The sequence below is a fragment of the Ursus arctos genome, unplaced genomic scaffold, assembly GCF_023065955.2.
Source record: "Ursus arctos isolate Adak ecotype North America unplaced genomic scaffold, UrsArc2.0 scaffold_28, whole genome shotgun sequence".
Lineage (NCBI taxonomy): Eukaryota > Metazoa > Chordata > Mammalia > Carnivora > Ursidae > Ursus > Ursus arctos.
The window spans coordinates 29841032-29854529 of NW_026622963.1; the positions used below are offsets into that span (position 1 = coordinate 29841032).

General features: G+C 40.7%; 1 protein-coding gene across 18 annotated transcripts in view; it reads left to right on the top strand.

The window, feature by feature from the left end:
* Positions 1–13498, top strand: part of AKAP13 (A-kinase anchoring protein 13) — a 323670-nt gene that overhangs the window by 260106 nt on the left and 50066 nt on the right. For 10 of the 18 annotated variants that reach the window (XM_044388388.3, XM_044388389.3, XM_044388391.3 and 7 more), the window contains 3 exons: positions 1265–1390; positions 5157–5199; positions 6938–7070. In XM_044388388.3, coding sequence (XP_044244323.2) covers positions 1265–1390; positions 5157–5199; positions 6938–7070 — 302 coding nt within the window. The remainder of the gene's footprint in view (positions 1–1264; positions 1391–5156; positions 5200–6937; positions 7071–13498) is intronic. The other 8 variants (XM_026510422.4, XM_048220788.2, XM_026510426.4 and 5 more) reach the window with 1 other exon arrangement.

A 13498-nucleotide genomic window follows, 5' to 3' on the forward strand; every position in this document is an offset into this window, starting at 1 on the left:
GCTTTTGATTTAAAGTGAGAGACATGTGGCTCTTCCTTTCACTTGAACACTCAGAGGCCATTCATTGTAGGGTTGTTAATTAGCCTAATTTGAATATTTTTTCTAAGAATTGGGGAGGTCTGAGGCAGGGAGGTGGATAATGGCTGGTCCGTTCTCACTGAAGTTCACTGTCTTATATGGGCGTGGCGCGTAGCGTCCCAAAACAATTACATTAGATCACTGATCACCATAACAAAATAAAATAATAATGAAGAAGTTTGAAATATTGCAAGAATTATCAAGAATGCTTGTGGACACAAAGTGAGCAAATGCTGTTAGCAAAATGGCGCTGATAGGCTTGTTCTACATTGGGTCACCACAGACCTTCAATTTGTAAAAATTGCAATATCTGCAAAGTGCAGTTAAAGGCAGTGCCGTAAAATGAGGTGTGCCTGCATGTGGAAGGCAAGACCGGGGGATTTGGGTTTCTCGTCTGAGGACAGTTCAGTGATTAAGGTGATTAAGGTGATTGATTTAGACACTTTGGAGAGACCACACTGACGTCAGTGTTGGGGAGCAGAGGTGGCGGATCAGGAGAAGGCGAGAATTCTAGAATACAAAATCAGAAGAACTGGGTGAGGTGTGATAGAAGCCTTCAGGGGTGGTGCCCAGGTTTCTGTTCTGAGTAATTCTGTAGATGTTAGGTACCACTTACCAAACAAAGGCGTACAGGACGACGGGCAGGTCTGGAGGAAAAGAGGAGTCCACTTCCATGCTTGCTCAGTTCACGCAGCCTGTGGGACACCCTCCAGAGGTGAGCAGTGAGGTGAATGCATCTTGAGTCCAAAGGAGAGCCCTGGCTGAGGGCGGACAGGTGTGTCCATCGTATGTGGTGTGTACGCGAGGGAAGACAGCGAGTGAGGAGGCTTGGGATGAGGGGGAAGAGAGCTGAACACAGAATCCTGAGAAACACCACCACTCCAGATGTTCTCTCTCTGAAGGAAAAAACACCAGCTATAAATTATGACCATTAAAAACAATGGACTTCTTGTTGTCTTACTCTAGAAAGTAGGTGTTTGTTGGATGAATTTTTTAAGCCGTATTGGAATTCTACATATTCAGAAATAAAGATGAAAATTAAATAAATACGTTGTTGGCCTAGACAGGCTTTCCTGGATCGAAACAGGCTCGTGGCATGATTCTGTTGAGCCTGGTTTGAGGTGCCTTTGACTTTGTTCTGGAACAGTCTGCGTGCACTAACGTCTTCTGTGAACCCACTTCTCAGCCCAGCCGCGGATGCAGCCAGCAAGGCGGGTCTCCTTCTCCGTCCGCATCTCTCCACATCTCCTTAAGTCTAAAACCCTTTTTTCTCTTGGCTCTTCTTACTCCAGTGATGAGGAGGAGTCGCATAGTAAGTAAGCAACTTGGGTGTCCATGGCTGTTCTCCAGAGTCTGACCAGCTTAACTGAAATGCTGTCAGCTTAACTAAGAAATTGTCTGGGGACTCCTCCCTTGCATGCCATCGTTTCTAAGTCACTTGTCTTCATGCTTCGCTTTGAAAATTAATCTGGATGAAGCAGTTTTTGTCTTCTGTACACCACCTGCACTGTTGACCCGGTGGCCTGACTGCAGGGCACAGGGACGTGTTCCTGTCCCACCTTGTACCTGTGTGTACTGAGCACTAATTCACAGAGCTTTCTATTTGGTAACGTAAATTTCATTTTTCCTTGTTTTGCTTTTTTTGTCTCGTGGGACATCTAGATATCCAGCTGTGGTACTTAAAAGCTAATGGTAAACTTTTTTCTTCTCACCTTCCAGACATGTCTTTAAAAATACCTTTCCCTTGGGGCACCTCACTGGCTAGAGCATGTGATTCTTGATCTCGGGGTTGAGAGTTCAAGTCCCACAGTGAGCATAGAGATTACTTTAAAAAAGAAAGAAAGAGAGAGGGAGGGAGGGAAGGAAAGAAAAAAGGAAGGAAAAAATAACTTTTCTTTGAGGTTACACTCCATGAATTAAGGAGTGGGAGTTACAGATTTATTTCCTTCCTTCCTATCTTCTTTCTTTTGAAACTTTTATTTTTCAATCCTTTTACTACAATGTGGATTTCAGATTAATATATTCTTAATTGATAATGCCTAGTTTAAAACCTTTGTAAGGTATCAGTTTTAGTAAGCTTGGAAAGGAAATGAATCCTCTCCCCTCCCCCATGAAAATCACTGTTTTCAGTTATGCAAGATTTCTAGAATATTTCAGGATTGCTGTTTTTAATGGGAAAAAAAACACATTGCTATAAAAAGGTAAATAATGAACTGTTTTCATATAACTAATATGAGTCTCAGGGAATTACGATATTCATATAATTGAACACCCTACTTCCTACCACTTACTGACCCTACATTTCAGCAGTATGTAGGTATCTATTTAAATATTAAGATTTTGTAATTAAGCAATATTAAGCTCAGAGTAACCTCTTTGCATTGTTCTTACGGGAAAGTACCTTATGTACAGTAAGAGAAAGCTTAGTTATTTTTCTTAAACAGAGGTCTTATTATATTCAGTCCTTTTTTCACAATTAAAAGATGTTTGGTAAATAGGCACATCATGAGATATTTACTTTATACCAGTTGTAATAGGAGGGAAGTTGCGAAAATCCACTTAAAACTTTGAGTGTTCAGAAATTCTCAAGCCTGTTTCAGCTCAAAGTATTTGTGATACCCTGGGAAATAGGTCCGCATATGGCCGCTAAAACAAAGGTCCCAGTGGCATTTCTTCTACCACTAATGCAAAATTATTAATATAAAACGGCACTGGTTATACAGTTAACCCAACACAATGGAATCATAAAAGTATGGAAGCTTGAAGAGACCTTTGAATCACGTATCTAGCATTCCTCAAAATGTGTTCCTTAAATTCGCAAGTACCAGGGGGCATTAGGGACATGGAGGGGAGAGGGGGAAAAAAGGGTTGGTTCATGGCCACATAAATTCAGGAAACTCCAGTTAAGGTGGTTTCAGATGCTAATGTGCACATCGTGAATTTCCAAGGCGGTGTTCAGTGAGCTGTGTTTCCCAAACTTACTAGCTTGGTACCCACAATACATGCCTGACTATGCATGACCCCTCACAAGACTAGTAGTACTCTGTGGGACGCACTTTGAAAATATTGACTGTGTCCATCCAGCAGTTCTGACCTTGGAACGTTATAGTATATTAGGTCTGCAGGTTACTTCAGGACTTTAGGAAAAGCCTAGTTGAAGTACACTGTTGACCTGCAGTAATACTTCAAGGCCAACTTCATGACAGAGTCCCCTGCTTTTGTCTGTAATTCTACCGTAGAAGTAATGTTGGTTATTTCAGCCTCTTAGGTGCTCTGAAAACTTGATGACACTTTAGGAATCTCATAGGCGTTGGTGGATTAATCAGTTTTCAGAACCACATCTAAGAGGTCACAGCAAATGAATTGAAATTTTTCCAGCAGTGAAAAGGTTGGAAATACTTATAAGAGTCAAAGATTCTCCCAGTACTCAGTCACATGTTTGTTCAGTTTTTAATTTATTCAGCAGAAATCGGCTGGGAGCTTATTCTTGGCCAGGCTCTTTGCTGGTTGGTATTTGTCCTCATTGTGGATTTTACTTTCACTTGTTCATATTACTGGGGTGGTAACTTTCCAGGTGATTGCTTTAGTGTACAACAGAGTCCTGGCAGCGTGAGAGAATTTAATGCTGCTTCTACCATGCAAGGTTCCTCGGGTGGAAAAGGTTTTAAAGCCACTGATCTAAACCACACTCTTGGTTTTTTGTTTAAGTAAATTAAGGCATCTGAGGTTAAACTGCTGACAGTTTCACACCTAGATCATGCAGAAACTCAGGGACAGATCCCAGATCTTCTTACTCTGTTCATCTTTCACAACTAGCTGTTACTACCATGCATTGTAAGTGAAATAGAAGAACCCAAATAGGTGAAAGGAAAAACCACAGAGAGCAGTCTTTTGAAGACTTAGAATTGATTTTTAAGTTTCTTAGACATTATTCCTTCTTGTTGGCTATTTACGTAGCGAGGGCTACCATTTGGCATTTCTATTCAGAATCTAAAGCGGGTTGGACATTTAAGAGTTTTAAATGCTGGTAATATGGCAGTGGAACATCTTCAAATCTATCAAATTAAAATACTACAATAATCTCAGATCCTTGAAACCTACCTGAAGGAAGAAGTGTGTGTTCTGTTCGAATTATAACAACAGTGGTACTTGTGAACAGACTTTGCCTACCGGGAATTATCCACAGAAAGTATGTCTAACCTGATCTCCTAAAAATTGGAAACCATTTATCTTCGTGTGATTGAGACCTTCTCATCTAAGTCCTCAAGTAGCTTAGGCTTTATTAACGTGTCGTGGATAAGAGTGTAGTGTTCCTTTGTTTGCTCCACTTTTACTGCCCTGCTGTCTAACCTAGCCTTACTTGTAATGACCTGCTTCACTGAATGGTCGTCCTGGAAGGAGGAAGGATGCCTCTGCCCTACACATTGTCAGTGTCAGCCTGGCAGGGACCTTCCCGTGTGTTCTATCTCCCTTGTCTCACAGATGAGGAAATGAAATCCAGAGATCTCGCCCCAAATTAGTGACAAGACTAAGACCTGATAAGCCAGTTCTGATGCCCTATTCCTGTTCACTGCTCAATTTCCAGGAATGCTCCCGAAAATATCAGATATACATTAGCTAGACTTTTTAGTATGGAAACATATGAAAGCAAAATGACAGCACGCAGAATACAATACTGAATTTTCGATTTTATGTTCTTCCTGTGGTGTCCTCTCAGAAGGATGGCCTGTGGAAACGGAGCCTTGACAAGAACAGGAATTAAACCTGTTTCATGTGTGTTTGAACATGAGGGAAAAAAATGTTGTTTGGGTGCTTGCTCACTAGCTTGAATCCTGGATTAAATTTTTTGTCCTGGGGAATTCACTCTTGTTGCCGCCTGCTTCTAGTTCCAATATTGAGGGGTTTGAGTTGAACTTTTCCTTCTTCCAAACCTTTGCTTAAACAGAGAAGGCACCGCTCACTGGCTTTCAGATGCTGTGTCTGCTCTACGTGTTGTCGTAAGCATTCTAAACATCTGCTCCGTCAGCCAGGCACAGCCCTTTGGTTCCAACGTTTTCTCTCCCATTTCTCTTTTCCAGATTCACGGCCTTTCCACAGTACCAGTGCCAACCTGACTGAGAGGTACTGCACGTTTATTTTGTTACTCCTTTCCCCAAAACGAAATGAAGGAAACCCAGAATGTCTTAGGACATTTAACTAAGTCAAGCAAGCAGTGAATTCAGCTCTTACTTCCTTGGGTGATCAATTTGGAATAACGGCTACACATGGTTTGTAAAGAAGGCTCTATCCTTTTTAAATAGTGCCTTCAAGAGTCTTTTACTTTTGTTCTCTACACTATCATGACAATACATGTTTGCGTTTATTCAGGAGAGGAAACACTTGTATTTGACTCTGTGAACTGTTGTTCTCTGCTTATAGGAATTGTTCGTCCCTAAGCCTGACAACAGTTTGTTTCATTGTGTGTGTGTGTGTGTGTGTGTGTGTGTGTGTGTGTGTGTTTGTGCATGCGCGTAGTATTGCTACCTTAGCCATTTTAAGCTTTAAAAAAAGTCATTTTCTTCCGCCTGCATGGTTATGGTACACAGCTCTGTCCAAGTAAGTGAATTGGTTCTTCATTTGACAGCAGCAGCAGATTTGTATTTTGACTCATTGTTTATTTTTATATTCCTTTGTCATGCTTACGGGGTTCGAAAGTATTCTAATGTAAGCATAATGGGGGTTCTGATAATTGCCCGGCACTTAAGCTGCTCTCCTTTTCACAGAGGCCTAAGTCGTGACTCAGTGATCCCGAACTCTCAGTATGAATGCTGCTTTGCATTTCTGTGATAGTTTGTTTATCCTTTGTCCTCTAGAGCAGTGGTTCTCACACCATTTCCCCTTTATCGTAATAACAGGCTGCTTTATTTTGTAAGTAGTACTTTATACATAAACAGACCTTAGCTGTTGAAGAGGACTGTTCCCCTAGTTGTGTCTCTGTCCTCTCTCAGAGGCGCTTGAGGTAAACACAACTTCTCTGTGGAAGAGTTCTTAAAATAATGATTGTAGAACACCTAAGAAAAGTAGTATAAGTAGATTCCTTTCTGTGTAATGGATTGTGTATACAAGTGCCCAGCATTCTTTCAGGAAATGAACCATTGTGAATTTCCTAAGCTCCAAACCTGTCCATCATAGATGGACTTAGATTCTTTCTAACCTTCCAGAGAGCGAGTAGATCAGTAGTACATCTGGATCTGTGCAAAACTCCTAAAATGGATCTTCTATACTCTCCTCCTAAAATTGGGCAAAGCTATATGCACCAGTATTGATTGCCCAGTGTGCCAAAAGACTAAAAAAGATATGTGGTTTCTACTTTTAGGGAGCTTGAATATGCATTCAGTCGTAAGAATTCCTGTGTCTGCAACCTTTATTAACATATCCATCATTCCATTATTGTATTTATGAGTTTCTGCTCAAGCACCTACTTGATACAAAGATGTTTCTAAATTGAGTGCTATTTTAGATTAAACAGTTTCAGATAAAATAATAAATGAATAATTGACAGGTAGGCCATGCTTCGTACCAGGTCACTGAAAATCTATTACTCAGACATTAGTGGCTGATACAAGAAAATGTAGCCAGGTTTTGGCACCGGAACGTGGGCATTGTGATGTGCTCTGTTCTCAGCTCTTTACTGTGTGGAACCACTCAGCAGCCTCTGTCCGTCTCTTGCTCTGCTTCCCGTTCTCATGTGTGTATATAAGTTGACTGTGACTAGTAGCTGAAATGATATATGGTTACAGAGTTAATCTGTGTTTAACTTTTAAAAATTAAATTCTGTAGTCTTCTTTTAAAAAAAATCCATTTCCTTGTTTTTATTTAGCATAACAGAAGAGAGCTATAGTTTCCTGCCACAAAGCCCCTCCAAGAAAGACTTTGAAGGGAAGAGTGGAACAAAAGTCAGTCGTACATTCAGTTACATCAAGAACAAAATGTCCAGCAGTAAGAAGAGCAGAGTAAGTACCATCGTGGGCCTTCCTTGTGTGGCCGCCTCAGTCGCTTACCCGTGGGCTCCTGTCACAGCCTGCATTCACCCAGAAAGTAATGAAATAATGGGGACATAAGGAAATAAACCCATAAATCTTTGAAACAGCCTAATATTTGAAGAAAAATAACAGCAAGAAAAATAGCAACAAAAGGTGATACCATTAATTGGGTTTTTACTGTATGCTAGGAGCTTTCCGTGTTATTTTATATAATCCTTTCCACAACCATATAAGGCAGATATTATCTCCCTTTTCTGGGGGTGAGCTACCCTATCTGGGTGTGTGCCCCCTACGTTAGTGGAACAGAGGGCCAAATCTGGACCTCTTTGGCTTCAGATCCCATACTTTAAAGCACATGCTTTAATTGATAAACCAGGTTTAAAATGTACCTGCGGGGGGAGCGCCTGGGTGGCTCAGACTCTTGATTTCAGCTCGGGTCATGATCTCGAGGTTGTGAGATGAGGCTCCACACTCAGCAGGAACTCTGCTTGTCCTTCTCCCTCTGCTCCTCCCTCCATTCGTGTGTGTGCTCTCTCTCTCAGATAAATAAATGAATAAATAAAATCTTTAAAAATAAATAAAATAAAACGTACCTGAAGGATTTTATGCCAAGATCAGGGGATTTAAAATGTTTATATTTGGATTTAGAGGTTAGAAAGATTGTCCCACAGAAAATTAAAAGAACTTTAAAAACAAAAGTGGATTCCTAGATCTAGTCCCAGCTGGATATGCATGTTGCAAACATGAATCCTCTTAGTGAGTGAGGTTATGTTAAAATACTTAAAAATTTTTTGTCTATTTTTTTTCATTCTCCTAGGAATATTTAAAATATAAAAATAACAAGATAAAAATCACCTGTAATAACCCCACATAGAGATAGCTACTCTTCTAATTTTTTTAATGTATTTTTAAAAGAAAGGAAGACAAGGAGTTACTTTTCTTATGCTGATTCCCAATGCTAAACCAAAACCAATTCACTGTTAAATCAGTGGGAAAAAACTTTCTGCCTCCCACTTCCCCTGTACTCCATTCACCCACACATGCACCCTCCAGCAAAATAAATAACAGCAACAAAAGTTTTAAGTAGAAATCAGCAAAGGAGTTCTTGCAAGAAATCACTATATATATATATATATATATATAAATATATATATATAAATTTATATATTTATATATATATATATATATAAATATATATATATATATATAAATTTATATATATATAAATATATATATATATATAAATTTATATATATATATATATATATATAAATGTGTTTGCATGTGCATGATATGTACCTACATAGAAGTAAGGGCATGAACACACGCTGAACTCAAGAATATTACTGTAAAAGTTCACCCCTTGCGCTCCCCCCCAACAGCCCTCCAATACAACAAGTTTTTTAAGCCCTCAGTTAAGTGGGCTGGTGGAAGTAGAGCTATGTATCTTACGAGGTTTTGTAAATAAGATCTCTTTCTTTTAGCAAATGCTAGGTTCGGTCCTCAGAGGAATTTTTCCACAAAACCTGCCACCGGAGTTGTGTTTTCATTTTTCCTGCCCAGGTGCAGGAGGGGAGGAAAGTGGGCCAATCAGGAAAAAACAGGGAAAGATGCAAGGAGTCTAGCAAATTGTTTCTAGCGGAGTCTAGCAAATTGTTTCTAGCATAATCATATATACACGTATTAACTTCAGACATATCCTTGTTTTATCATTTAAAAAATTCAGGTTAAAGAGGGCAGAATGTTTATCAGTGTTCCACAGATTGGCAGCAAGGCTTAAAATAGAGCCGTATCTATTTGACTTAGCACTGCTGGCTTGGACACTGGTTGGCATCCACAAAAGACAGTCTCCTTGCAGAGATCAGTATAAATTAGCCAGCCGTTATCAAGTGACTTGTGTAGGTGGTCTCAGCACTCTGCCAGGTGCTAATAAGCTCCTGAAGAACTAAATAAAGATCGTCGTCTTTCCTGTGAGACATTTTATGATCGATTTGGACGCTTTCTAATGTGTTTGTTGTTTTTGTTCTGTTCTTAAAATGTGAGGTCTTCAGTTGGAAGACCAGTAACTAAGTGGAGAGTCCCCTTTCCATCCATCTCCCCAGTGACGACGTTCACTTTCAGGGCAGGGCCGTGAATGCACCACAGATCGCATTAATGAAGAAATACAAACAGATATAAACAAAACAATGTAAGGTCAAGTTTAGAAACTGGAACCTGACCTTTAAAAAAAGGCTCATCCCATCCTCCTTATTTTACAAACTGAAGCCCAGAGAACTGTGCTTCAGGTCACAGAACTAGGTAATATTAACTAAATAACCTCTTCGCCGGCTGACTTCTAAAAATTAGTACACCTCACTTCATGCTCACTCAAACAAAATGTAACCATTACAAAGCAGTGTCTTTTTAACTTTTTAAATAACTCTCAAAGGACTGGAGTTTGCTAGTAGGTAGTGAGAGAAAGGGAGGAGAAGAGAAGGAAATTGTCAGAGCGGAGTCTGTCACCCCTGACAGACTCTTCAGTTGACCTTTTGAGTCCGAGCATCTCCTTTGCCAAAATGACGACACTGTTTTGCAATGAGACTGGTTCCTCTTTCACACGTGGCTTCAGCATTTGGTCTTTGGGGGCTCGTGCTGTCTCTGGCAGTGGAAACTCTGAAAAAATTATGAATCTGGGGGCACCTGGGTGGCTCAGTTGGTTAAACGTCTGCCTTCAGCTCAGGTCATGATCTTGGGGTCCTGGGATTGAGCCCTGCGTTGAGCTGCCTGCTCAGTGGAGAGTCTGCTTCTTCCTCTCCCTCTGCCCCCCCCCGCCCTGCTTGTGCGCTCTCTCTCTCTTTCTCTGTCTCTCAAATAAATAAATAAACTTTAAAAAAAATTAGGGATCTTTAACCCGGGATGGCCATCCTTCACATTATCAGGTATTTAGAAAAGTGCCCCACTGGCCAAATATATCAAGAAGGTTAAGAGTCATCTTTCATGTAGAGTATCTCACTTTTATGAATTACCAAAAGATAGTAAGAAATAGGGGAAATAGTGTCAAGTTGCATTAAATACTCTGATTTAATATGCCATAGCAACTACGGTAGAACTTTACCACACAGAAGTGTTTTGTTCTCTAAATGGTGACAAAAATAAATGAGTATTTTCTTAGTGTGAGGATGCTCATTCTGTTTTTCTTAGCTATTGACTGTTACTTCTCCATAATGTTAAAACAGTTGAAAGTGCTACTATAGATAGTAACAATAGGGTTGGTTGTTTGTTTTTTTATGAAAATGATAGAATTTTACTTATTTTAAATTATTTTTAAAAGAGCTGCTATTATGGGGTTCCTGGGTGGCTTAGTCAGTTAAGCATCTGCATTCGGCTCAGGTCATGATCTTGGGATCCTGGGATCGAGCACACATTGGGCTCCCTGCTCAGCGGGGAGTCCGTTTCTCCCTCTGCCTCCTCCCCCTGTTCATACTTTGTCGCTCTCTCTCTCTCTCAAGTAAATAAATAAAATCTTTAAAAACAAAAAAGCTATTAGAGATCATCTGATCTACTTTTATTAACATATTGTACAATGTTATCATCCTATTTCTTTTAAAGGAAAAATGTAAGCATTTACTGAAGATACATTAAATTGCCACCTATAAATTCTTAGTAAAGTCTCTAGGAATGGTTTGGAAATTTTTATTTTCCTTATAATTCAGCATGATATATGTATTCATGTAAAAATAGTTCATAGTTATCGACTCATAGTCTCGTAATTATTATGTTAATCTATTAAATGTGCTTAAGAGTTAATCTATATGTCACAACTCTTAATATTCTAAGGAGTCAACAGTAGCCAAAAAAATTATTCGTATTTTTCCTGTAGCACTGAGATATATATATCTATCTAGATAGATAGATAGCTACAGGATTTGAGAAACCGAGTACTGATCCTTCATAGGTGCTTTTAAAAATTAGCAGTATCTGGCACGAGTAATTAAATGTATTCAGTGTTTTTTCAAAGGGGGTGAGCCTAAACAGGAAGTACAACAGGAAGACTGGCAGGTTCTGCTTTTGTCTTTTTGTATCTTCTGATAGTACCATTTCCTGCTAAGTATGCTTGCTTGCTACAGAGTATTAAACACGCATGTGCACCGTGAGCCCATTCACAAAGGGAGTGGAGGGAGCCCCTTTAGACCATCCTGTCACACTGATGTTCTTCTTGGAGCTTTCCTCCTCACAACTAGGAGATGGGCAGAAACTTTCTATGGAAATTCTTACTCTGACTTGAAGTGGGCATTTTGGGGGCAAGGGGTGCCTTCCTGCCGAGCTGCTGCTGTCTGGCTCTGCCTCCTTGGGCCTGTGTTCCCTATAAAAGAGCCTTACAGAGGTGCCCGCTAGAGCGTGTTTGCAAAGGCTGAAGGCTGTGTGAAATCCAGTTCTCTGGTTTCTTCTCTGATCAGAAATGTGCAGCGTGACGGTGGCCTCACGAAAGCTTTTACAGTTGTCCGAGTGCCCTCGGCTCTTCTCATTATAATTGTCTAAAATGGTGGGGGGGGGAAGCGAGAACTCATTTTCCTTCTTAGTGCCCTGGTATAGGTACTTCCTGCATCCATCCCTGTAATACCGGCAGTTCCTACTTCCCCATGTTGTTGAACATGGAAAAGTCACGCTTGAGAAAACAACTGGTCATCACTTGACCACAGGCGAAGTTTACCACAAACTTCACCAAACACTGTTCTTCGGAAGCATACATTATGGTTCGACATAATGAAAAGTCTTCTTAAATAGATGTGTTCCTTAACTTCTAAGTGTCAAAAAACTAGCCTCGGTCCTTCCAGAGTGTCCATCTTGCACCTGGAGCACTGTCCATCACACTGTATTTTGGGGAATCCGTTTTGTTTCATTTCCCTTGTCCTTTGTAACTAGGGTAGTTAGCTTTGCTGGCAGCATGCAAATAGTTAAGCCTGTCTTAAGGAAACAGGCAGCCTCAGCCCTCCCTCCTTCCCTTTCTCAACCAGTCTCTGGCTTCCTCTTACGGTTTCTCTGATGGCAGCTCGAAGCTGCTGAGCTCTGCCCTGCCGGCATGAGCCCCTCCTTCTGTGAGAGCACATTTCCTGGCATGGGGGTCGAGTCATGTCGGTAAAATGGGGTCGGTTTCATGATGTACCCCTCATAACAGTGAAATTCATAGGACATGGGGAGGTAAGAGTCTGACTTCTTTAGAGCACTAAATTCTAATAAACAGAGAAAGATAATGGGAGTTTATTGTTTTGTTTTTATCCTTGGAAGAACTAGTTGGGCTAATTGCACAGGACGAAGGTATTTATTATTTATTCGGATTTGATGGGCATTGCAAGGCTTGAGAGAATGTTAGTTGCCATAGAAGTTTTTTTTTTTTGACTTTTGGAGCACGCTTTAGCTTTCTTAAGCAAAGAGGCAGATGCTTTTCGGTTTAACATTTATGCGTGGAGAAGCCTGCAGCAAAATTTAGTTAAGAGAGAAATTATTTGAAAAATTCCACTTGTTATTGATTGGTACTAGAATATTACGTACTTGAGCGGTTACTGATTGTCACTCAGAACAGTTTCCTGTTTTGTAAAGTAAAATACTTTGTTTTTCTCCCTCTCTTCTTAGTTTTTATAGTTCTAAAATGTAGCAGTTCGGTTCTTAGATTTTTATTACATGTGTTCTGTTAACCAAGGACTGTACATGAATCATACTTGGCCAGCACTCACCGGTTCAGTACAGCAGATAGGCTCTGAAATAGGATGTCGGGAGACCTGGGTTGTGATGTTGACTGGCGATCACTTGCCGTGTGACCCTTTGTGAGTCAACACACCTCTCCAGCCCCTGGCAGTAGAGTTAGCGAACGAGAGCAGAGCTGTGGAGTCAGCCAGATCTGGACCTTACTTCCAGCATGGGCAGCTCCTGGCGTGTGGCCTCAGATACAGTATTAAACATCTCTGAGCCTCAGTCTCCTCAAACGTGCCATGAAGATCTAACTAGTACTTCACCGGGTTGTTAGGAGAAAATACGTGTAAGTCGCCTGCTGTCGTGCTTGGCACATAGCAGCTGTGCAGAATTGTAGCTGGCATTTATCATCTTCATCTTCTCAGTTGTACAACGGGAAGTGTGATGCCCACCCTGCCCGCTTCAGAGTTACGGAGTCAGATGCAGTCATGTACGTAGAAGACATAGATTCCAAGTGTAAGGCGTTTCGTAGTTGTCATGATCGTGAACTTTGGGGCACCCATGTTGCAGGAAATTTTTTAGATGACAACAATGGTATGTGTGTTTGTGGGGGACAGTTAATACTTCCGGCTAGAGGAGGTCCGAGAGGAACCCGTGAGGAATGCTTCCTGCCTTCCCATCGTCTTCCCTGTCCCTGAGGCTGGTCCGAGAATGGCTGCCGTCCTTTCTGC